General features: G+C 36.9%; 1 protein-coding gene across 1 annotated transcript in view; it reads left to right on the forward strand.

Moving 5' to 3' along the window:
* NEURL4 (neuralized E3 ubiquitin protein ligase 4) overlaps window positions 1-26,177 on the forward strand; it is a 1,403,612-nt gene that overhangs the window by 218,940 nt on the left and 1,158,495 nt on the right. Inside the window, exon 9 of the mRNA XM_044076219.1 lies at window positions 7,389-7,570. Within this exon, the coding sequence (XP_043932154.1) occupies window positions 7,389-7,570 (182 nt within the window). The remainder of the gene's footprint in view (window positions 1-7,388; window positions 7,571-26,177) is intronic.

Here is a 26,177-nt window from a genome sequence, read left to right on the forward strand (position 1 = left end):
TCTGTTGTCTGAGTCATTGTGCTAAAAGATTTTGACCTTTAAAGTTATTATCAAAAAACATTTGCTTAACAGTAGTCTTTCCAAACTCATGCATATTATCAAGGTAGTCCCTTATTTTCTGTTTAGCATTCTGTAGTTGCTCCTCTTCTTGTTCTGCGAGAGTCCTCCTATTTTGCAATACTTTAATATGTGTCAGTCCCTCTAAATAATTCTTGTTACTTAACCATATCTCCCTTTCTTTTATTTGCACCCTATTTTTAAATTCCAGTTTAATTTTGTCCCACTCCCTAGCTATATTTTCAGAAGTTTCTATCTTCTCTCATAGCTCATAAATAATTTACACTAGCCATTCCTTAAATTTATCTCTTTTCAACAGATAGGTGGTAAAGCGCCAGTGTCTCATTTTTATTTCATTACCCTTTGTTTTTATTTTAGTTATTATTGATGCATGATCTGAAATAGTTATTGGGTGTGTATCAAGACCTTCAGTTAAATGCACATGTAGTTGTGAAATGTAAATTCTGTCTAACCTAGCCCAGTTTTTTGTATCTTGGGGAATAATATGTAAGTTCACTCCTAATTCTTAGTACTGAATTCACATCTTCCATGCCAGATATTTTCAAAAATCTACCCTCCTTTGTTGCATCCCCCCTCCCCCAGACACATCTTCACTGTTGCAAATCAAATTGAAGTCCCCACCTATAAGTAATATTCGTAGCTGAAAGCTGATTATTTCTACCAGAATTTTCTTTAGCTCTGTTATAGTAGTTTTTGGTGGAATATAAATACATCCCATTGTAATCCTCGTCCCTTGCTAGTTGCCCCTTAGTATTACAAATCTACCACTATTGTCTTTTTTTTTTTCTTCTTCTGTTACTATTGGAGCTCCTCTTGCAATTGCCATAAATATGCCTCTCTTTCTTTTGCCCCAGGTATTCCATGGAATAACCATCCTGAAAATTTTTCATTATCAAATTCACAATTTCAGTTCTTTCCAAGCATATCTCCTGTAGCATAACTATTTGCACTCTACATTTTTTTAAATATAGTTCACTACTCTTTCTTTTTTTGGATTTATCTGTGAGACCATTAACATTTAAAAACATTATAGAAAGAATCATGTTCTTGAGGCATCATTATTCCCAACTTTTATGTATAACAGTTTTTTGTTGTGTCTTGTTCTAGCTTTTGTGTTACATGCATGCATTGTTTGGCAGGTTAATCTTTTATACAGCTGTTTCTTGTCATCTCCATTAGCCATTACAGACGTAAATTCTATGGGTGAAAGCGCTTAGTGTTTTCTATGTACTTGGTTGTCATAAAGTGTTAACTTTTGTGGTGCTGGTCGGTTTGTGTTTACAAGTAAATACTTTATAGTCATGGTTTAAAATTGAAATGGGCCTATATGAAGCTGGATCTAATGGGGTTTTCATACACCACAGCTTTTTTTCCCGGATGTTGGTGCTTCCCATCCTTTTACTACTGTTAAACAAAACTTTCCAGATCTTTATCACTTTCTTCTCTCCTAGCTTCCAATTTCCACTGGAATACCATCTTTTCCTGGAGACTCTCCTGCAGATTGGTTATGCATCATCATTCCTTTCTCATCACCTCCTATCTTAACTGTTAATTGCAAAGTCTTATCTACTTCTAATGTTTGCATATTTAAAGTTTCCATGAATATTTTCACTTGTGTTTTTTCTTGATTTCCCCACTTTTCTTCTTTGTACAAATGTATAAAATTTCCAGAATATCTCTATAGGATCTCTGGTTATTTTTGTTGTTATAGGCTCCCTAAGTTTGACAACAACCCTTTCTACTTCCTGTTGCGTAAGTCATTGTGCCAAAAGTTTTTGTGCTTTGTAATTATTATAAAAAACAGTTGCTTAACAGCAGTCTTTGTACACTCATGCGTATTATGTAGATACTCCCTTACTTTTCTCTTGTGCCGTTTCTTGTTCTGTGAGATTCCCTTTATTATGTAAGGCTTTAACCTTTTCAACCCCTCTAAATAATTCTTGTTAGTTCTTAACCATATCTCTATTTCTTTTATTTTTACCCTATTTTTTAAATGCCACTTTCATTTTATCCCACTCCCTAGCTATAACTTCTGGAGTACTTTCCATCTCGCTTAATAATTCCTGAATAATTTCCAGTACCAAGCAGTCCTTATTCTTGTCGCCTTAGTCTTGGAGGCTTGTTAGGATGTCCCCTCTCCTACAGATCGGTCATTGTGTTAAGTGCATAAATGTCATTTATTTACAATGTATCTCTGAGTATATACTTTTAAATAGTATGATACTCTCATTTGTTCCCTTTCAGATTCTTTATTCTTGTGTTTTCCTTCAGACTGAAAAAGAGCCCTGGTTCAGCTCAGATGTCTGGTTCATTCGTAAATAAACGTTTATGACAATGTAAACTTCAGGTGCATTACATAAGATACATACATACAAATGTTTCAAGCACAGGCATTAAAGCCCTTCTAGCTTGCCGATATGCCAAAACACTTGTTCCCATAATAAATGTCCAGGCTGTTCTTAAAAATATCTAAACTAGTACTTGGTTTAATGTAATTTGGTAGTCTGTTCCAAGCATCAGCTACTCTGTTAGAGAACCAATTAGTACACTTCTCATTCCTATAGAATCTTCTACATAGGTTATCTGACAATTCTCTAGTACTTTTTGATAACCCCAAACATTCCCAGAGGTAGTTGTCCCTAAATGCCTTATATACCTGAATAAGATCTCCTCTTAAATATCTGTAAGAGGCACTGTACAAGTTCAGATATTTTAGTCTTTCATAATAACTTTGATTTTCACATCCATGGATGCCCTTAGTATATTTCCGCTGTACTCTTTCCAGTTTATTCATGCTTGTTTTCCTATAGGGTTTCCGTATTGTTATTCCATACTCAAGTTTGGGTCTAATGTAACTAACAAATGATGACTTCATTGTTTGATTTCCTAGACTTTATAAATCTTTTTATACAACCTATAGTTCTATAACTATCATTAGCCAATTGGTTGATATGATTAGAAAAACTCCTAGCTGAATCTACCCATATACCCAGGTCCTTAAATGAGTCTACAGTTTCAATCACTGTGATGTATTAAATATTCACCTTTCAGTTTATGTCTCCCAAATCTCATATGCTTAGTTTTTGATGTATTTTTCAACATATTATTCTCCTGTGCCCAAATGGTCAATTTAGTCAAATTATTTTGTAGACATGCCTTATCTGTAACACTTGTAATCAGTTTACCCAATTTCAGGTCGTCAGCATATAGACTGTAGAACACCTCAAATGCAAAAGCAAGGTATGAAAGATACAATCTAAACAAGTAAGGGCCTAGTACAGAGCCCTGTGGGACACCTTGACTGTAACCAAGGATTTCACCTGTCCATTTGGTGTGTGATACTTGCCATGTCCTATTTGTAAGCCATGCAGCTATCCATCTTATCAACAGTACATCAATACCTAGTTGTACTAATTTATTGATCAGTGTTTTGTGCATGACCCTGTCAAATGCTGAAGTTAAATCTATATAAATCACATCACAGCACAATTTTTCATTCATAGCTGTTATTATATTGTTATAGAACATCATGTTACAGGTGGTAATAGATCTTTTTTCAACATATGCATGCTGATATATGGTTTCAAGTCCCAACCTATCCAGTTCTGACAATAACTTATCCAGTATTAATTTCTCCATTATTTTTCCACAACATGAAAGTAGACTTAAGGGTCTCTATGATTCTGGGTTTGTCCTACTGCCCTTTCCCTTAAAGACAGGTTTAATAAGTGCATGTCTCCAGTCTTGAGGAATCTCCCCATATTTATATGATTTAGTGAATAATAGATGTAATGACAGTGTAAGTTCTTGCTTAAGTGTTCTCAAATCATTGTTACTTATTTCGTCTCCTCCCTGCTCTTTGTTTGGATCCAGTTTGCACAGTTCTTTTTCAATATAATCTAATTTGATTCCAGTATCTGGGGTTACCTGGATGTCACTAGGACAACTTACCACCCCTTTGTGGAGCCAAACTGTTTTGCATAAGATTTTGTAAATATATCTATAATCTGTTGTGTCTGAGAATAAATTTTAGAATCTGCACACAGTTTATTAATTTGTGTATCTTTACTCCTTCCACATCTTATGCATCTATAAAAAGGTTTCCTATTATGCTCAATATCTTTATATAAAATTTCTTCAATTTTTTCTTGATTTTGTCTAACACTATACTTAGTCTATTTGTCCAGCTCATTTATTTCAGTTTTCAAAGTTGTAGTTCGACCTCTCTTCCATTTCTTATATTTTTGTCTCTCACCTTAGTCAGGTATCTTGTTCCTATGGTCATTGCACCACATTTTCTAGGGGATGTTTCTATAAAAAGAGAAAGCACACTGTTGTACATGTATTTATTTATTTATTTTAACATTTGTTTACTGGGAATGTCCGACTGGGCTAAAAAAAAAAATATGTATTTTCAGTGGAGGCCTGAGGAGAAAAACTCTATGTAATAGTAAGTTAGCAATACAATATTGACATAACAAATTACATAGGTACATCAAAACAGAAATTTACATAGTTCATATTTAAATTAATTAAAAGTGAGTTTTAAGCCATGGAAATCATGGTCCAAAAAGGTGCAACAATGAAATGTAATGACTTAAATTATACAAAAAGAAATGTAGTTTTGCCATAGAGTATATACAAAATTTGGTTTACTATCATAATCTCGCACCGACATTGTGCGAGTGTTTGGATTTCCAAATCAGAATATCGGAAATCAAACGAATGAACCAAAAAAAGATAGAATGAAGTATTTCAGTAAAGCTGACATCTCAGAAATGTTGACTTACCGAAAATACTACACTTCTGGTCAACAGTAAAAGAATGTTTTTGCAGGGGGGCAAGCCCGCCAACACCCCCCCCCCACACCCCCTGCTACTTATATGTACAAGCTCTGAGATTGCACTATAGTGAAGGAAAGGGTACATTTCCGATCCCTACTATAGTGTGATCTATATTCAGAATGCTGAAATTCACAACAGCGAATGCACACTAGCATTCACTGTTGTGCATTTCAACATTTTTTTCATTATTTAAGGATGTCGAATTGGGCGATCGGACATACGGAAATCGAAGTCCCAGCACCCTTTTGATAGTAAACTACAAAGTTTTATAAGGAATGGAAAGATAGTAGATATCTTAAAGTGTAAAAAGCATTGTTAGCGGGAAGAGTAAAAGCCAAAATAATTTAATGTGTTTTGTGATCAAAACAAAGGATCCCCCCACCCCCCACCCCCACCTGAAAAAGGGATATCTACCCTTGGATTTGTATACGCCTTACTGCTGATATGTGAAAATCACAGCTCCAAGAACTGCCTATTACAGATATTAAACAACATTACAGTTACAGTATTTAGATAGATATATCCCTTTTGTAGGCAGGGGAAGTCCTTTGTTTTGACCACAAAACCCATTAAATTATTTTGCCTTTTATTCTTTGTTGTGCATAATTATAGACTTTTCTACTTTTCAGTCAGTCTGTATATACCCTTATGTATTGTGTCTTTCTATATTTAGCAGTGTCTGTGACTCCTTGTTGAAGGTTTAAATGCCATTTTATTGAATGTCTTATACTGAAATACAGAACACGGAAATGTCACATCTTCTTTTCCTGTATTATTGAGCAACTGAAAGCATCAAAATGTTCACAAGTAGTTCCGGTCAACAGTAAAACGAGACTGATTCCTCTGTTCTTATTTGAACTGAGTGTACTGACCGCAAGGCTACAGTATTAAACCAAAAAGGAAACGGTTGCATTTTTTCTACATGATAAATCAACCTCTGAAGGAATGTGGGTAAGTCATCTGCAGTAAAGAGTGCATAGGGGCAAAGCCACCATCCTCAGAAAAAGTTTAACAGTAGTTTGTAAGATATGCAGCCTCTGTGCATTCATTGAATGATTCTTCCGTGAATAACCATTTTCAGTCACTTTACCCTGTGGTTGAAAATTCTGATTCTTGTAAGATCATAAGTATAGTTAAACTTTGATTCATCTTGTTGTTAAATATTAACATTTTAAATTTTTCTCAAAACATGTACAATGTAATTACATAACAGCAATGTAATTGCTGTTTCTTAGATTTTGATATAGTAAAATGAATAGAAGCTTGGCATTGTCTGTCAATGTGGCAAGTCTTTTTATTTATTCTTTGTAAATTAATGGAGGAAAATGCCCAGTAAACAAACACTAATCCAATTCAAAATGACTAGGGCAGTCAGAAGAACTGGTCCAGATAATTACATTGTTCACCAAAGATGGTTATTAAACAAAATAAAATAAATCAAATATAGTGAACAAACTAAAATCATATGTAGTGTTCAGTATATGTGATTTATTTTATTTTCATAAATGGCTTTGGTGAATAACGTGATTATCTGGATCATTTCTTCTTCTGACAACCCTGGACTTACTTATTCATTGTCTTTGAGCTGACTGCTAAACCATCAGTCATGTAGCTGTTACCAGGTAAGGTAGTGAGTGGTTTCCTTAAAAATAAACAAAGTTGGCTGTGAGCTTTTTTAAAACATTTTCTTACATTGTTTAAGTACTGATATTTTACACACCTAGAAAAACTTTTAGCTGATTGAGGTACACAAAAAATGAGATGCCAGGCATAAATGGGACACATCAGTGATTGACCACTAGTGTGAAGTTTTACATAATACTCCATTTTGTATTTAAAGACTAAGACTGTGGTTTCTTGGAGCTTCTTTTACTTTTCCCCAAGATACAGATATCACAGTTATTCTACAATTAGCTGGGGTGTGTTCTGTGTGTGTGTGTGTGTGTGTGTTTGGGGGGGGGGGTAACGTCCCCTGCAAAAATGCTTTTTCAGTGATTTTAAACATTTCTATTGTTTTTAAGTGGATGAGTGTTGTTTTTCTTTTTTTTTTTTCGATCATACGACCATCGATCACTGAGAAGTCGAAAATATGTCATAGACCCCCTACAAATGGAATATTTTTCATATGTAATTTGTAAGCTTGACTTGCTGATTAAAAAAAAAATAATAAACTGCGTGCTTCTTAATAGCATTTGATATTATAATTCACCCTTTTGACATTTCATAGATTTGTGTTTTATTATGACAGTTGTGTACAGTGTGTCCAGTAGGAAGAGAGGGATGCTGTAATTTTAGAAACTTGCAGACCGCATGCTTTGATTTATTTATTTATTTTTAATGAGTCCTGTTGTACTAGATGTATTATGCTGTCAAGTGTAGTACCTAAAGTTAGAAATTCTAAGTTGAATAGCTTCTTGGGACAAATTTCTCCATGTGTTTTAAATGTAAACCTGTTTTCTTGCCTAGTGCTACTGATGATTTCAACCATGGAGTAGTACTTAGCAACCGGCCACTGCGTAACAATGAAGTATTTCAGGTTCGAATTGACAAGATGGTGGACAAATGGGCAGGATCAATAGAGATTGGTGTGACAACCCATAAGCCAGCCCATCTCCAGCTTCCTTCCACCATGACCAATCTCCGTTCAGGTGAGTATGCTATGCACTTGGAAAAATAATGAGTTTTGGTTTAGCTTTGAGGACACAGATGCATGTAAACATTTCTTATAGATAACTGGAACTAAACCTGTTGATTCTTACTGTGAGACTTTGCATATTTTTCTTTAATTGATAACCTGGCTTAGTGGACCATTTATGACCATGATACAGTCATAAAGCAGCAATAGGTCTAAGTACAAATAAAAAATGTATTCATTGAAAGATAAGCATCTGAATAGTATGTAAAAATCAGATGCTTTCATGTACAGTTTTGTAAGAATGTAATATAGGATGTAACTAAAGAATAGCTCAAATGACACATTTTTAAGTAAAATGAATACATTAAATAGAAGACGAGTTGTGATTCTAGTCTTGTGACTGTAGTCACATAGTCACATTTTATTCCATGTTTTCCAGATTAATTTTGAGTTTGACAAAGTATTTATTTCATTTTGTAAATTAATTGTATTTCAGATTAAATAGCTAATAGAAGAAGTTAAACAACTCCATTTAGTAGGTCTTGCCAAAAAGTTAATTTGAGAAGGGAAGATGGAGGTAGGAGGGTTGGACTGTATGATTTAAAACAAGAATGGAGCAGCTTTTGTCTGTATAGGAGAAAATGCTTCAAAAAGAATGTTGTGAAGAGGTGAAATATGCTCCCCTGATGGCTGTTGCAGAGCAAGTGCACCAAAACATTCAAGTAGACTTGTGGATATTTGACAGTGTAGGGGCACTAGAGAAGGAGAGAGGCAGATCTGTGAAAGAGCATTAGAGAGAGAGAGGGACAGAGAGGTGCACATGTGTAGGTCTGTTTGCAACAGATGGGTGGACTTAACTATTTTATCTGCTGGCATTATTTGTATGTCGCTACATTGTTAAAAGTGAAAGTAAGCGAGCAATTAATCCCCAAAATAGAATGCTGTGTTGTAGAACTTATGAAAATGTGTGCTTTGTATCCACAAGGCAGATAGGAGTCAAGATAAGACACTTGATGTAGTAATATAGCTATGGTAAAATCATGTCTGAATTTAATGTGTGTTTTAACTATTAGTTCTGCAGGATGAAATAGTGCTCCTTTCTAGCAAGTGGAAGAAAAAAAAAATAAGTGAGTTGCTAACTAGCTAACAGGCGAGGCAAAAAGTGTCACACCTACTGTCACGGTCTGTCTTTGACATAAACATTTCCTTAGTGACTCCTGTAGTTCCAGAATGAATAAAGTGAGAGCTTTTATAATGCTTCGTGTTGATTCTAAATTTCTGTAATAGTGTGGTCAGTGTGTTTGAAACAGCAATACTGTATAAAACTGCACGATAACAGCTTGATTTTGTGACTCTCTCTCTTGCTGAACCATATGTTGATCACCATCAAGCCATTTGCCATGACCTCTCTTTTACACAATTTGCTCCAACATTGTAGGCCTAGACAATCCTCACATCTTGTACTGTCTGCCCTAATATGAGCATCCAGATCCCCCTTATCAACACTAACTCAAGTTGTCTTGCTTTATCTTGAGGTGCACTTTTGCCTGAATGCACTCCTTTCTCAATATCACAACCCTCTTGTGGGGGTATAGGTTGAGGTTATGAATACTGCTCCTTCTTTACACTGAAGGTTGATTGCCATGAGTCTGTCACTAATTCTTATGTCAGCCCTCAATATTTTCAGAAGACTCTCACTCACCCCAATTCCCACACTATTTGTGGATCCCAAGCCAAGTGGCTTTGCTTCACTTCCCTTTCCATCTTATCTTCTGGCTTCACAGGATGTCCAGTGTCGTTCTTGCCTCATGTCACCCACTTCTAAGCTACATCCTGTCAGTGACCCTGTGTTCACCGTACCAGTTCTGCATTCTTGTTTTGCAGGTTGATTGGTTTTATTTCCAGCTTTACCTCAACAGAGGTATTCCAGGTAACCCAGACTCGGCAGCCGGGCACCACCTGGCCCATAGCTTATTGAACCATTAGCATGGATCCCTGATTTAGATTGGGGTAGTCCGGGTCCTCAACCCACTCATCACTGACAAATACCATGGCCATTTTTGGCAACATTTGTCAATGTGACCAAATCACCTAGAGCTAGATTTTAGACCACTGAGTAGCTAGCCCTGACATGGCATGCAGTCTGTGAGCCATGCTGTGCTGTCTAGAGGATACTGCACACTATAGCTGATGCCTAAAGCAGTGGGCCTACACATCTTTTACCCCAGTACGTCCTCCTGAAGGCTGTGGTACTGCCCATGACTTTTCACTCATTTGTGGTTGATTTGGGGTGGAAACTCTCAAAATGTCTTTGGTAGGTGGGAAGTTCCCAACAGAAAGACTGGGGAAATATGCAGACACTGCACAGGCATTGACCAGATGTCAGGATCAAGCCTGTACTTTGTGCTTGGGAGGTTAAGACCTTAATCGTTATGACAACTGTGTCTCCAGGACATGCAGCATGCAACTTGGGTAGTTTTCCTCATTTTAAGAAAAGGGCTTGGGGTAGAATCAGAGATTGCAGAGTCATCCCCATTTAAACAGTCGGCAAACAGTATAAACCACTAGTGGCCACATTCATCTCCAGGTAGTGTTCAGAGAAGTCTTTAAAGTCAATAGAGACTAAGCTGAAGACATGAAAGGTGACTGGAGTGACAGCCCAAGCGTTCAAGGAAGTAGGGCTTTCCAAGATGGCTGCACACTGATTAACAGCTTGACTTCAGTGCTCGCAGTATGAAAAAAAGAAACTGAAAGACAAGAGCAAGGAACTCTGTCACTTTTAGTTAATTCAATTAATGGCTGCTAAGTACACTACCTGGATGCCAGCAAAGAAGAAGTTAAAGCCTGAAAGAAAATCAACTAGAAAAGATGAGTAGGAAATGCTGATTGGGAATAATCCTGCAGCTGTTCATCATAAAAAAAAAAATTCAAGCTCCAGCTTTGGTGCAAGACATGGCTTCCAGTAATCTAGATAAAAAATAAGTCAAATGTACTCAGAGCTGTTTAAAATCAACGCAACACTGGAGGAGTATATCAACTGAAACAACAAAAGACTGGAAAAAATGGAAGATGCTTTAAGCAGATATTCAGATGAGCTGATAAAACTGCAAAAATCAGAGGCTGAAATGAAAAAAAAAGGCTGGGTGAGTATGACACAGAAAGAAATGTTTCAACAAATGGTAGAATTAATGGACAGAGAGCACATAAGGAAACTCTGACGTTTTCTGCTGTACCAGAGAAACTAGAATGAACAGACTGTATTCATTTTATGAAAGAACGGATCAGCAGCTGAACTCGTGTTCCACAGCAGGAACTGTAAATTGAAAGGGCACACCATGTGTGCTCCAAATCTGGCCATGAAAAAGCAGCCAAGCCCTGTATTAGTAAAGATGCAAAGCTACTAGCAGAAAGAGTTGATCCTGACAAAACTGTGACAGAATTGCAAAGTGTTAAAAGTTGGAGACACTGGAGTGTTTTTGGAAAATGATTATTCACAGTAAACCAGGCAGAACAGAAAACAAATTTATTCCAGCAATCAGAGAATGTTGAGATGCAGGTGTGACATTCAAGCTGTTGTATCTTACTGGTTTCGGAATATTTTTTTCCCCTAGAATATCAGCAATTTTTAATGCAGAACAGGCTAAGGTGGAAATGTAAAAGTTTGTCCAACAAAAGGTGAGCTGTCAAGTAGAAGCAGACTCTGCTTCTCATTCTTCTGATACTAAAGCACATGGAGAGACTTTGGCAGTGAAACCTATTCCACTGCTTCAAAGGAAAATGCTTAAGAGACAGAGAAAAGCACAGGAGTTGACTAGAAGACTCGAGTACCTTAGAATTGAATTTAACCTGAATCTGGAGTTGGGAGATGGAGATGAACAGGAAGAAGACCAGTTGCACGGAAATTATTGAATAAATTTGAGACTGTAAAGTGCATTTGTGAAATAAGACTATATAGGAAAAAATGGAAAGAGTGGATTTTTGTTGACTTTGTTAAACTTGTGGGGAACTGAAGGCATTTGCCTAACTTCAGGTCATTAATGTTTGAAATGGAAGAGGAAGGAAAACGGTAACTGTAACTAAAACTATGTATGTTCTTAGCAGTATTTCTATGAAAGTTTTCACAATATAAATTTCATGCTTTTCAGTAAACCATGTTTAGTTTTTATATGTGATAAAGATATTAAAATAAACAGATGGATTTTTTCTCTTTTCTTTTTAGAATTAAGAAATGTAGGCATTACAATGCAAAAAAGAGAAAAGAGGCTAGACAAAAATGTGTTTAAGTTAATCTGCTGTAATCTTGGATTGTTGAGGTGGGGATTGTGTTCAGTAGTACACAGATCATAATATATGTAGAGCTGATATATTTTGTCGGACTTTTGCATAGATGATTACCTGCATTTAAGACCCTTGACTTAATCTAATACTTTCTAAGTGGAAACACATAAATAAGAGAACTCTGAATATAATGAAACATTTTCTTTTAGCAAAAATGTTTCAGCTTGTCTTTAGAAGCCTTTAGCTGAGGACTACATTTTTTTCTTGATATTAAGACAATAAAAAGCCAGAACACTGGTTTTCTTCAAGACTAAAAGTTAATATTTTCTGAAAACATGCAAGTTGTTTTTTCACATCAGGGAGAGGGAATAAAGGTAAAAAAGAACAAACACCAATTAGTTTAAGTAGATGCACAGACAGTAACATGCATCTTAGCATGGATAACCTCAGTTTTAGGTTAATTTATTATTTGAAGATGTACAGAGTTATTTTGTGTTTTTGTATTAAGTTAAAAGGTTATGGGGATTGGCTTTTGGTTTGAAGGTTTTCATTAAAACAAATAGTGTTGTAAAATGTGACATAAGTTCTAGTGTTGATTATAAGAAAAAAATTATAAAGGATTAACCTGCTAAACTTTAGTGGGTTCATGTATCACAAAAGCTGGAAACAAACATTTAAAAAAATTGTCATGTATAGTAGATGGGAATAATGAATGTTTCTTATAATGGCAGCACTTTCTGTATTATCTTGGAATGTGAATGGTCTCACAGGTGTAGACAGAAAGGAAGGGATATTTAATTATATTAAGAAATACAGAGTGAAAATAGCATAAATACATGAGATACATTTGGAAAGAAGTGAGCATTTGAATTTAATAAAGAAAATATTTCAGGATGGGTTTTCAGCAGAATATCAGGGACAGAGGAAAGGAGGAGTACTTACATTAATCACTAGAGGTGCCCCAGTAGTGATAGAAGAGGGGGGAGGTGCCCCAGTAGTGATAGAAGAGGGGGGAAAGATAATGACAGATTTGTGGTAGTAAGGGGCTGCTAGCAAAGGATGAGAATTACACTGGAATGTTTATATTCCACCTAAAACTGCTTTTATGGAGCATAAAAAATGTGAGAAATAATTAGCTGTTAGCAGAGAATATTACTTATAGGTGGACACTGGAATTTGATTTGCAACAATGAGTATGCACCTGGGGAGGGCATAGAAGGGAAAATATAACAAAAGAAGGTAGATTTCTGAAGAAATTTATGAAAATATTCAGTGTGTAAGATGGTTATTCAGAAGTAGGAAATAATTTATATATTATTCCTCAAGAAATAACTGGACTAGACAGAAATTGTACTTCACAGGAGCATGTGTATTTAATTGAGAACTTTTTCACACATCCAATTACTATTTCAGATCATGCGCCAGTAATTACTAAGGTAATAATGCATGGTAATAAAGTGTAGATGAGACACTTGTGCTTCACTACCTACCTGTAAAAAAGAGAGGAATTTAAGGAATGGGTAGTGGAAATTATTGAGGAGTTATTAGGGAAGGTAGAAAGTACTCCAGAAGTTATAGCTTGTGAGTGGGCTAAAACGAAAGTGTAGTTTAAAAATTGGATAAAAATAAAAGAAAGACATATTGTTAAGATGTAACAATAATTATTTAAAGGGGCTGACAAAGGTTAAACTATTACAGAATAAGGGGGAATCTTGCAGAACAAGAATAGGAGCAGCTGCGTAATGGTAAAGAGAAAATAAGGGCCTTTCTGGATAATAAGCATGAGTTTAGAAAGACTGCTGTTTAGCAACTGTTTTTTGGTAATCAGTCCAGAGCACAAAAACACTTAACACAATGGCAAACAACAAAAAGAAGAAAGGGTTGTTATCAAACTTGGGGTACCTTTAAAAAGGAAAATTACCAGAGATCCTGTAGTGGTTTTATTGATATTTCAGAATTTTGGGGGGTAATTTGAATAAAGCAGAGAAGTGGGAAAACCAAGAAAAAGCACAAATGGAAATATTTATGGAAGACTTAAATATACCAAGACTACAGATAAATGAAGCTCAACAGTTAACAGTTAAAATTGGAGGAGATGACATAAAATGGTGACATATAACCAGTTTCTAGGAAAGCCTCCTGGAATGAATCTTATTCTAGTGAGAGTTTGGATGTTAGGTGGGAAGAAGGTGATAAAGATCTGGAAGGTTTTGTTTAACAGTATTTAAAAGAGTGGGAATCACCAGCATTGTGGAAAAAGCTGTGGGGCTGTAATACCTAAAAACTGAAAGACCAATCAGATCCAGTTTCATATAGGCCCATTTCAATTTTAACCCATTATTATAAAGTGTTTGTCTGTAATGGCTAAAAGAATGGTAAAGATTTTGCCAAAATTGATTTTTAGATATTGGTCAAAGTGGTTTTGTGTGGGGGTCAGACATACTTTTATCAACCGGAGGAGAAATTGTGGACAGCAGTTAAAAAAGAGTTGAAGGATTTTATCTGGGAAGAGAAGACAGCAAGGGTCAAGTGGGATAAGATGATTCTACCAATAGAACAAGGTGGACTAGGATTACTTAATTTGAGGGGGTATTTTAGAGCAAAACAGTTAAGGCTCTTGTACATAGCACAGGCATAAAACTATAATTCAAGGTGGAAAGGGATGATGATGGAGGGAGGTAGCTCAAGAAATAAGGAGAGATTAGGATTTTGGATGCAGACTCTTAAGGAGAACAACCAAAATCATACAGAGTATTATATTCATAAAATAGCAGGGAATATTCTAAGAACTAAACCAGTACGAGAATGGAGAGAAAAGATTTTGCAGATAGGGTTGACTGTAGTCAGGGATACAAATAATAGGCAAGAGGGGGCTGGAATTTATTGAAGAAAATTGGAAAAGAAACCAAAATGTTGGGAACAAATAACTAGAAAGGGAAAGGTAATAGAATAGGAAGAGGCCAAAACTTTTATTTGGACTTCAGGTTAGAGATTGCCTTCCCTATCAAGGATTGATATCAGAGTAGAGGCAAAGGGAAAGAAATAGGGGGCTCCTAAATGAAAGACCAGCACTGGTAGAGTTTTTAATAAAATGTAGAACGGAAGCTGACATTAAAAAAGGAATAATTAGTAAAGCATATGAAATACTGCATGATAATTAAAAGAATCAGTCAGAGGACCCTAGAAAGGAATGGGAAGTGAGATTGGATAAGCAATTCATAAAGAGACAACGGGGGAATATATGTACATCTCCCAAATATGCAACAAAGTCTAGAAGAATCTTTGCCCGGAAATGTTTATACCCCAAGTAGACTTCAAAGAATTTAGCAAATGCTGGAGGTGTAATGGGCAAGAAAGAGGTAGCTGGGAACATATTTTTTGGAGGTGTGATGAGCTGGCAGACTTTTGGGATTCCCTGCAGGTTGCTGTGTCGGAGATGCTGGGTGGGTGGATTGGACTGGCTGGGGAGATGATTTTTTTGAGTTATGCTACAGAATTGGAATTGCCTATACACAATGAAGTCTTTCTGGGTCTAATTCTGGTGGCTGCCAAAAAAACAATTACTAGAAAATGGAAATTGGAGTTTAGACCAACTTTACTAGAAGTAATGAATATAGTAACTGAGGTAAAACAACTGGAATTGAGATCTTTAGAAAAGGGAAGGAGCAAACTACATAGAACAAATGGGAATTGTGGAAAACGTATGTGCAGAGAAGGAACGAAGTTTAAGTGGCAGAATTTGAATGAGCTATATAATGTTTAACTGACAATGACTAGAATGTTTAAAAGTGATTAGTAATCAGACCTCCCAACCGTCCCGAATTACTCGTTTTTTACAGAGTTTTGGGGTCCCAAAAAAGGGGTGCCACAATTCCCAAGTGGTACCCCTTCATTTCCGATTTTTTAATCTATTTGTTTACATTCCGTGCTTTCGGAGCTGACGTCATCACATGAGCGATGATGTCAGCTCCGTCAGCATGTCATTAATTTTAAGCTCAGACATGCGCTCATTAATTTTAAGTGAGTCCTTTTGTTTCAAGTTTTGGATTGTCTGTGCAGTCCTTGTCTTAGAGTTTGTTCATTCGTTCATTTCAAGTACTGCTAACTAAGCCTTGTAGTTAAGTCCGTTTCGGGTTGTGCCGTGTCTGGGAGACTGCTATTTAGCCATGCAGTTGGAGTTTTGCAGAATCCATCTGAGAGGTACCTTTTTTAAGTGTGTGTGCAATGTCCTAATATAAACAAAGATGAGTGGATGCACAAGTCACTATATAATGACTAAGACGGTGCTCATACATTAAGCAAAATGAAAGTTTTATACACTGTTAAAACAGTGAATAATGAAGTACACAGTTTGACAGGCAGAAGTATTACACAGATATGACAAATGATTTATAACACTGTGGGCTACTATGTAAAAATTATTGAGGGAAGCACTGAAGGTAAAGTGAGTGATATAAATAAAACATAAATCACACAGTAAAAAACCTGTTATCTCATACAACATGAGAGCTAATCGGTAGCAATATTTTCATCGTTGAGATTTAATGGAATTGTTCCAGTATATGTGCTTTGGTGCTACGTATTTTGTAATCTACATAAAAGTTAAACAATGTCAATCACCAGGATTTGTAATTATATGCAAGTTCATTCTTTGTTACACATAATATATAATTAGAGAATATGTCTATATTTAATTGTATACATGCATGAAGCAATATTGTTGCTGTATGGTATCTGGACAGTACATTTTACGGATATTAACCAGACTACCTGTCACTGCCTTAGGTGGAATTTGTCTTGCATATCAGATGCTCCATCCTATATCCGGTAGAGAACTAAATCGCAGATATCATATTGACATAATGTCCAGGAAAGTATACAGTTATACAAAATACAAAAAATTATCTGTTGAAAATTGCTCCTTAATGATGGCACAAATTAAATGTTTTAGCTATGCAGAGGCATTTTCTTTCCTATTAATAAACATTAGTGTGCTTGGTATTCTTATTGTTCTCCAACATGTACAACGTATCACATGCGACAAAGCACCTTTGCTGCATGTCCCACCCTTAACATAAAGGTGCATAAACCACCCTGTACCTGAAACATGTCTGCAGCTGGTCATGGCAGAAATAAAAGTGTCTGCACCATACCTTTTATAGGCTTGATCACCATATAACCATAAACTGGTTAAGGTATGAACAACAGACTTAAGCTTGTTTCTTTTCCTCTAGATTGTACTTTGCAAAGTTTTGAATTAATTGGCTATCATTTTTCTTAAACTAACAAGTAGGTTACATCTACCTAAACCTTTATTCTGATGTTATACTTTTTTGTGCAGGTTTTTTGTGCTAAGAGTTGAGAGCTATGGTGAGAACTGAATTTGTAAGAGCCTAAAGTCCTTAGCCACCACCACTTGTGAGCTTTGCCCAGGTTTTTTGTGCTAAAAGGTTGAGAGTTATGGTGAGTTGAGAAGTAAGAAATTAATTCACTAAATGATAACCATTAAGTTTCAGTCTTCCTCCTTTTCAGAAAGCTGCTGATTTGACATAGTGGTATGTTGCTCTGACTGTAGTGTATAGGTTCCAGTGAAATGCATGATGATAACACAACATTTTATTCTAGCAACTTTACAAAATTATACAAGCAATGTTTAAAATGTGTCCCTGGTAAGTCCCTATCCACCACCACTTGTAAGCTTTGTCTAGATTTTTTGTGCTAAGAGTTGAGAGCTATGCGGGAAGTGAGAGCTGAATTTGTGTTCCCCCATTATTGGCTTTGTCCAGGTTTTTTTGTGCTAAGAGGTTGACAGCTATAGTGAGAAGTGAGAAATGAATTCACTAAATGATAGCCATTAAGTTTCAGTCTTCCTATTTTCCAGGCTAGGGACTTTAGGCTCTTTTTACCCTGTACCCAAGGTACAGGGTTTGAGCCTGAGTACTTACACACACACACACACACACACACACACACACAATCTTAAAGTATAACATCAGAATAAAGGTTCAGGTAGATGTAACCCACTTGCTAGACTTTTATGATGGAAATGTTCTGAATTGGGCAGTTTTGTCATTATTGGTTCATGCATTTTGTTTCATTGCCTACAGTACAGCCTATTGGAAAAATGTTCACACAATAAATTTAAAATGTGCTCTGTCTAACAAGTGTGCTTTATTATACAAGGAACATAATTTAATAAAGTCAGGAAGGTGTATCAAAGAAAAGAACATTTGTATGTTTCTTGTGTTGTGTGCAACGGGCCAAGGATTTGAAAACAGCCCAAAAGTAGTCTTTATCCACCACTGGCCAGATGCATTTTCTTTGGATGTGGTGTGTGTGGTTTCAGTGCTGTTTCAATGAATGTGAGTTTCAAGGGCAGAGAAGTTTTAATGCCAAGTCTATTTTCATTGTGAGACAGTATTGCTTTGTTTACCAGATGTCTGTTGGTGTTTGTGCATTGTTGTGCTGTAAAATGTAAAAAATAAAATACAAATAATCCATTGTAGAAGTAAAGCAGTATGCACACACTGTTTATGGTAAATGGGGCAAAATAGCCAGGTAATAGGACATTGGAATGGCTGCAGGTGGACTCTGGTGCAGTATTTTTGTCTGTTCTTCAGTTTGCATTTGAAAGTTGATATCCCACAATTCCATTGGAGTGGGTGGGGTTACGTAATTATGTATTCAAATTAGATGTTAATCAGCGTACAGATTTGTACCTACTTTTCATGGGCCTTGTCCAGATTTTTGATGTTTCCAGGTTTAGAGGTATGTTAGTAATGTTTACAACTACAGTTGTTTCAATGGTGTCTGTGATGTAAACTGTTTACAACTAGTTATTTCATTTTGTATGGTTTTTATTTATATAATTTTACGATTGCATTTGTCACTTGTGGAAATTTAATAAAGATGTTGGGGGAAAAAAGTGGTTTTGTGGAGGGAAGGTAAACATTTGGCAACATTAATAGAACAATGATAACCCAGAGGGAAGCAGAAGGTAAGAAAATATCGCTGCTGTTGGTGAGTCTTGATGCAGAGAAAGTATTCGACAGAGTAAGTTGGGATTTTATCAGTAGAGTACTGGAAGCATTTGCATTTCTTGATATGAGAGGATAAATGAGGGATTGGAGGCAAAAATCAAAGAAGAAGGGTTCCTGTCTGATAAGTTTCTGCTGAACAGAAGAACCAGGCAAGAGTGTCTTCCTTCTCTGTTATTTTCATTATATTTAGAACCAGTGGGAAAGAAAATAAGGGAATCAGAAATTCAAGGATATAAGAAAAGTTGGTTTTATTTGCAGATGATATTGTTTTGTACATGATAGAACCAGAAAAGGACATCTCAGCGTTATGAAACATTCTGAGAAGACTGTTTGAAGTTTTTTCAGGATGTAACATTAATGAAGATAAAGCAAAGCCTATAGTTGTAAACTGTAAACCCACACATGCATTGATTTAGCAATACTCATATTTATGAGGACATGATAAAATACAGTATTTAGGAGTATGGGTTAAAAAGGATTTTATCATGGCAGCTGAGGATATGTAGGAACAGACTAAACAAAGAGATGGTGCAAAAACTGAAAAACTGGAAGCTATTGCTTATAGATATGGATAACAAGATACAAGCAATAAAATGTTTTAGTGCCTTAAGTTTCATACGCAGGTCAGGCATAATTTTATCAACCAGAGGAGAAGTTGTGGATAGTAACTAATAAAATGTTGAAGGATTTTTTTTTTGGAAGGGTAAGAGGGCAAGTGTCAAGTGGGATACGCTGATCCCTCCCATAGAACAAGAAGGTTTAGGATTACCTGATTTGAAGGGATATTTTAGAGCTACACAGTAAAAGCTCTTTCACATAACACAAGCAGAAATCTCCAGTGCAAAGTGGAAAGGGATGATAAAGTGGGGGAGGGGTGTAATTTCAAGAAGTAAGGAAAAAGCAGGATTTTAGACACATATCCTTAAAGAGAATAACAGTCACTCAGAATATTATATTCATAAAGTTGCAGAAAGTATACTTTGAACTAAGCCAATGGAGAAATGAGATTCTGCTGATAGGGATTATTGCAATTAAGGGTATAGAGAATAGGCAAAAGCAGGCTGGAATTTTCCTGGAGCAAGCTGGTAAAGGAACTAAAGTATAGGGAACAAATAATTAGAGAGCGAAAGCTAATAATAGAATGAGAGGATGCCAAAAAGGCATTTGGACTGCAGGCTAGAGACTGCCTTCCCTATCAGAGATTGATGTACAAGCATAGGCAACGAGAAAGAGAAAGGGCAGTCCTAAATAAAAGACCTGTGCTGGTTGGGTTTTTAGTTGAATCTAGAACAGAAGCTGCTTTTAAAATAAGGATAATTAGTAGGGCATATAAAATATTGTACAATAACTATAGGAGTCCATTGGAATAGGTCAGGAAAGATTGGTAATAGAGATTAGGTAAGCAATTTCACAAAGAAGCAATGGGAGGACATGTGTATGGCTCCCAATTATGCAACAAAATCTGAAGATTTAGGACTTTTGCCTGGAAGTGTTTGCATAAGTAGACACCAAAGAATATTTCATTGAATAGATGACAAATGTTGGAGGTGTGATAGGGAAGGAAGAAAGCATATGTTATCAGAATATAATGAGTTAGAAGACTTCAAAAATTCCAAACAGAGTAGTTTGTCAGGAATACTGGACAAGCAGGTGTAACTAAGGAAATGATTTTTTGAGCTGGGATACAGGATCTGAATTGCCTAGACATAGTAGGGCCTTGTCAAGTTTAATTCTGATGGCTGTCAAAAAAAAAATTACTAGAAAGTGAAAATCGAAGTGTACTTGAAATGGTGAATATTGTAACAGATAAGAGAATAGGAAGAGATAGATTTAGAAAAGGGTAGGAGTAAATTATGTAGAAAAAGAATGAAAAATGTGGGAGCAATACAAGCAGAAATATTTTTGAGGAGAGTAAGGTTTCAGAAGTTGGAACTGAACAATTTATGTACTGTTGGTTTATGTATCACATATATTGTAATATACAATGTAATGTTTGTAAAGCTGATCTTGTTAATATAGTTTGATTACTTTTATATAAATGTAAATTTGCTTATGTCACAAGTGATAATTCAACAAATAAGCTACGTAAGGAAAGCTTGTTGTAAAGTGCAGACGTACCTGAAGTTCTCAAAAGAAAGGAGTGTAAGAAAAAGTGGTTAAAATAGCAAAGAACAAAGCATCAGAGGCACTCTACCATCTTCCGGAAAGTGACTCAGCAGATGGCACAAGCAACAGTATTAATTCTCTAGGCAAAAACAGAAAGATAACTAAAATGTTCATCAGACTCTTTATAAGGGATGCCAGCAGCAACTTTTCAACAATCCACAAGACATCTAAGGCAGATGTAAGGACTACTACCAGCAGCTTATGAATGAAGCAAACCCCACAGAAGCTGTACTGCCCCATACACAGCCTAGGTTGGAGGGAAAAAAACACTATAGTAGAAGAAGGAACAACACTAAGGAAAATGAAATCAGGAAAAGCAACAGGGTCAGATGAGGTTAGTGCAGATGTGATCCAAGATGTTAGGCAAGTTAGGGGAGAAATGGCTCTTTAGGGTACTCACAGTAATATGGGGAGAGAGGCATATCCCAGATGACTGGAGAAATAAGCATTCTACTGCTAGTGTACCACAGTATCAAACTCCTGTTATCTAAAAAGTAAGATGGCAGATGAGTAGTTCCGAATCAGATCAGATCTGCAGCACAACTGCCAATGTATGCAGTAAGACAGGTAATGGGGAAGAAGCCATAAGTGAACGGAGTCCAGTTGGGCATTCCTAGACTTGAGAAAATATATGACAAGGTCTCAGGAAAGCTGATTTCGGCTGTCCTTGAAAATTTCAAAGCCATTGTTCGGACTCTGAGGGTTTTCCATTGAGGATGTGTGTGCATCAGGGTTCATCTCTCAGCCCACTCTTGTTCATATTGGTAATGAACTACATTAGCAAACAGTTCAGATGGTGCAGATAAACAAAGCTGCTGTTTGCAGACTATGTGGCATTATAAGCAGACTCCGAACAAGAAGTTCATCAAATGTTAGGGTAATGTAATGCAAAACTGAAGGCACATGGGATGAAATTGAGTACTGAGAAGGCAGATGTCATGGCAGCAAATAGGAGAATCAAATGAAGCTGAAAACTAAGTTAAAAGGAAATATAGTGGAACAGTTTTGCACCGTCAGATTTATAGGAGTGATGGTTGAGGTGAAGGAAAGCCCGAATGAGAAGGTCAAAGCTAGAATCAATGGGACTGTGACCAACTGGCACAAAGTGTCAGGGGTAGTATGTGACAGAAGAATGCCAAAGAATCTGAAAAGTGAGGTATATGAAATAGTTGTAAGACTAGTATTTCTATATGATATAAAAACCTGGGCGATAAAGGGAAAGCAATTAAAGCTAGAGGTGATAGTAATGAAGTGCCTGAGACGGAGTGGTAGGATGGACACTATGGAGCAGAAGATGGAGAAATTATATCATCAGAGCAGAAGCCTAAGTATCTCCATTTGCAGAGGAGGTCACAACTATTAAAGATGGTGGGGGAATGGCATTAAATTGAGAGAGGTGGCAATAACTGACATGACTCCCTAGCCCCTTGTAGAAAATGGGGAAAAAAGGGGTTGATGAAGATGGCATGAATGTGCCATCATGTACAGTATGTAGTTTTTGAGGAGACACAAGCATCATGCATTTACTTTTATCTTTGTTAACGGAGCTTAGTTCTGTCTGAGCATATAGAGAAGTTAATCTGATCAGCCTGTGCAGTAAAATGAGATACTGGCTTGACAGTGAAAACAAAGGTTGTCAGAGTAAAGCTAAGATTGAAGTCAAAATGATTCCTTCTAAGGAATGTGATAAAAAGAACAGCATGTGACCTTAACACAAGAGCCATCTGAGTAGTTTTATTCAAATAAAGTTTTCCCTGAAAGAAACTCTAATGACCATGCTCTGAAATTGCCTGTACTCTAAAGGTACTGTGCTCAAGATTAGTTTTATACTCGTTATATACACTGTCAGTGAAACCTGCTATGTTAAGATGTCATAAAAACAGTGTGTGACATACTGCACTGGATGTTTGGGCAAGTTAGTAAAACATGTTCTTGAAAAGCCAACCTTCAGATTTTTTTTTAAGAGCTAGAAAATCTGCTTTCCAGTCAGCCAATAGATTTCCGGCGTCAATCCTCATTGCTTCTGGTACTTTTCCATTAGCAGAGGTCATCTGTTTCACATGCTCCCTTTATGTTTAGAATTTCTGCTTTTGAGGTTGGGGCATACAAGAGTTGAATTGCATTTGGCCAGATGCTTGGTATTAAACCAGTTGAAGTTTGCAGAGTGACTGTCCAGAATCTGGTCACTTGAGGATCAATGTCCAGGGATCAAACCTCAGCCTCCTTGACATCTGAGGTTCCTGTATTTGATGACTGCAACTAAATGCTTTGTACATGAATATTTTGATTTTGTGCAGTCAGCTGCATCTCAGTTTTAACTGTTTTTGCTAAAATTCATATAACAAAATGGAGAAAATTAAAAATATCTAGTTGCACAAACCAGAGAGCCGTCTGTTACAAATACTAACATATTCAGTCATTGCTCAGTTTTTTTTTATCCAAATCTGTCAATGTCCACCTAGAATGGCATGGAAAACTGTCACTAGGGAGAAAGAGAAAGGAGGCTTGAGAGTGCCAGACGTGAAAATGTACCTGCAGGGGCGTCAAGTAGCACTAATAATGAAGGAAAGGGATGCCCAGTGTCAGGCAGATGGGAAAACGTATGATTCAGGGAATGAATGAAGGGCTGCAAGAAGGGGAGAGGCTTTGTTCGAGGTTTGTCATTGTTGCTTTTAGAGTCACAGAGAGGTAGATTGAATATGCCTCAGTTGAATGAGGTGCAAAAACTATTTAGTGGGATATGGCAGTCTGAGAAGCTAGGTGGATGAAGGGAGCAGCTACTCTCCTTGGGGGAAGAAGAAGAAAGAAAGACAAAAAGCATGTTTTATTGCTTTGGAGATGGAGAGAAAGAAAAAAATGGTGAGGAGTATATTAAAATATTGGTCTCAGGTGGTGGCAGAGGGCAGGTTGAAAAGGTTGGAGTGAAATGCAGGAAAAATTCATGCTAGTTAAAGAACTCTAGTCAAGGTTTCAAGGGATGGTAGCTAAGTAGAAGAAGTTAGTTGAGAGAGAGGAGGAGGGCAGGATCAACTAAAACTGTTAAAGGAAATAAATATTAGAGGGTTGGAGCGAGAGCTGTGAAAGGAGATATTGTGGATAAAGATGAACTGTTCTTAAAGGGAAAAGTCAGGAAGGCTGATATCCGTCTTACTTCATTCCTTTGAGGCTAAGGAGTAACACTGTAGTGGTGATTTACCTGCTTTGAATATATCCTCACATAACTTTACTCCTCTATGGTTTCTGTTGAGAGACCATCTTTACCATTTCAGGCCTCTACTGTTGGTCTCACTTCTGCCTCAGAATGTTCACCAAAAGCTTGTTAGTAGTAGCAACTCACCAAGGACTTCATGAGGCCAAGATTTTTTGTTATTTGTAGGTGTTTGTCTCCTCAATGTGTCGTCTCAGTGGATCTGGTGCACAGAAAGGAGCCTGTGATCAAATTGATCAGTTTACTTGGGGTAATAATAAACCTCACAAGTGACCCACTTATTACCAATTTGTCCTTGGATACCACAGTATGTTAAACACCCTTGTGCCAGGGCAGGCTATTAGCATTTAAGCAGACAGCCACCTCATTTATCTTAGCACAGTCGATTTGAGAGAAGACTTATATGAAATAGCTTTCATTTATGTGCTCTCTCCTGTCGGATTTCAGTTAGAGGTGCTTCAGCAGACACTTAGTATCCAGTGGTTCCATTGTTTAAGAACCCTCCTGTCAGATTTAAATATTTTAGAGCTTGTAGTTACTCAGGGCTCTACCACCCCAAGAAGAGGAGAAAGTAGGAGAAGTTGAAGAAGAGACAGCCACTCAAAACATTATGTGCGAAGACTACAGAACAGATATGTGGCTGAGCCAGTTATGGAAATAAGGTACATAAGAAAGCTGGTGGTGGAATGCAGAAGTCCAGGAAGTCAGAAAGGAGGAGTGCAGGAAAAAGTGGGAGGTAGAAAAGAGAGACAATGTTAGTAAAGAATACAGTTTGACTAACAGAGACTAAGAAAGGAGTTGCAGTAGCAAAGAACAGGGCATCGGAGGCACTCTATCAGCTTCTGGAAAGTGACTCGGTAGGTGGCACAAAGAAACTATATCAGGTTGCTAGGCAAAGATGGAAAGGTAAAGAAGGATAGACACCTTTCATAAGGAATGTCAGAAAAAACCTGCTCCCTAGTCCACAAAGACAAAGGCAGATGGAAGGAGTACTTCCAGCAACTTCTGAATGAAGAAAACCACACAGAAGTTGTACTGCCCCAGACAGCCTACAATGAGAAAAGAAGAGTATCACACCCTAGAAGAAATAAGAAGGAAAATGAAATTAAGGAAAGCAGCAGACACAGATGAAGTCACAGAAGATATGATAAAGATGAGGAGAGAGATGGGGAGAAATCGCTGCTGTGGGTACTAATAGCAGTGTGGAAAGAAAGGAGTTTCCTAGATGTTTAGAGAATAAGCATACTTGTACTAGTGAATAAGAGCAAAGGAGATGGCCACAACTGTTGTCAGTACAGAGATGTCAAACTCCTGTCACATTGCATGAAAGTTCTGGCGAGGATGATTGATAAATGGATACTCACAGTAGTAGAATGTGATATGGGAGATGAGCAGTTCAGGATGCAGCACAACTGACAAATGTTTGCAGTGAGACAGATGGTTGAGATGAAGCTAGAGACGAGGAAAGAAACCAACTGGGCATTCCTAAACTTTGAGAAAGCATATTACAAGGTCCCAAGAAAGCTGATTTGGACAGTTCTGCAGTGGTTCAAAGTCCCAGAAACATTGGTAGAAGTGGTGCAAGCTCTGTACAAGGACCCAGTGATTCCAGTATGAACAATGTTTGGTCTTGCATAGGGGTTCCCAGTGGGAGTGGGCATGCATCAGGGTACAGCTGTGAGCCCACTGCAGTTCATATTGGAAATGGACTACATTAGCAAACAGGTTGGAGGGCTCAGATTAACAGAGTTGTAAGCAGACGATGTGGCATTATAGGCAGACTGAGCAAGAACTTCAGCAAAAGATATGGGGAAAGGAATGCAACACTGAAGGCACATGAGTGCAGATAATACAGTGGTAATGGCAGCAAATAAGGGAAATCAGAAGAAGCTGAGAATTGAGATAGAAGGGAAGATAGTGGAACAGGT

The sequence above is a fragment of the Protopterus annectens genome, chromosome 7.part0, assembly GCF_019279795.1.
Source record: "Protopterus annectens isolate FY-2018-M chromosome 7.part0, PAN1.0, whole genome shotgun sequence".
Lineage (NCBI taxonomy): Eukaryota > Metazoa > Chordata > Ceratodontiformes > Protopteridae > Protopterus > Protopterus annectens.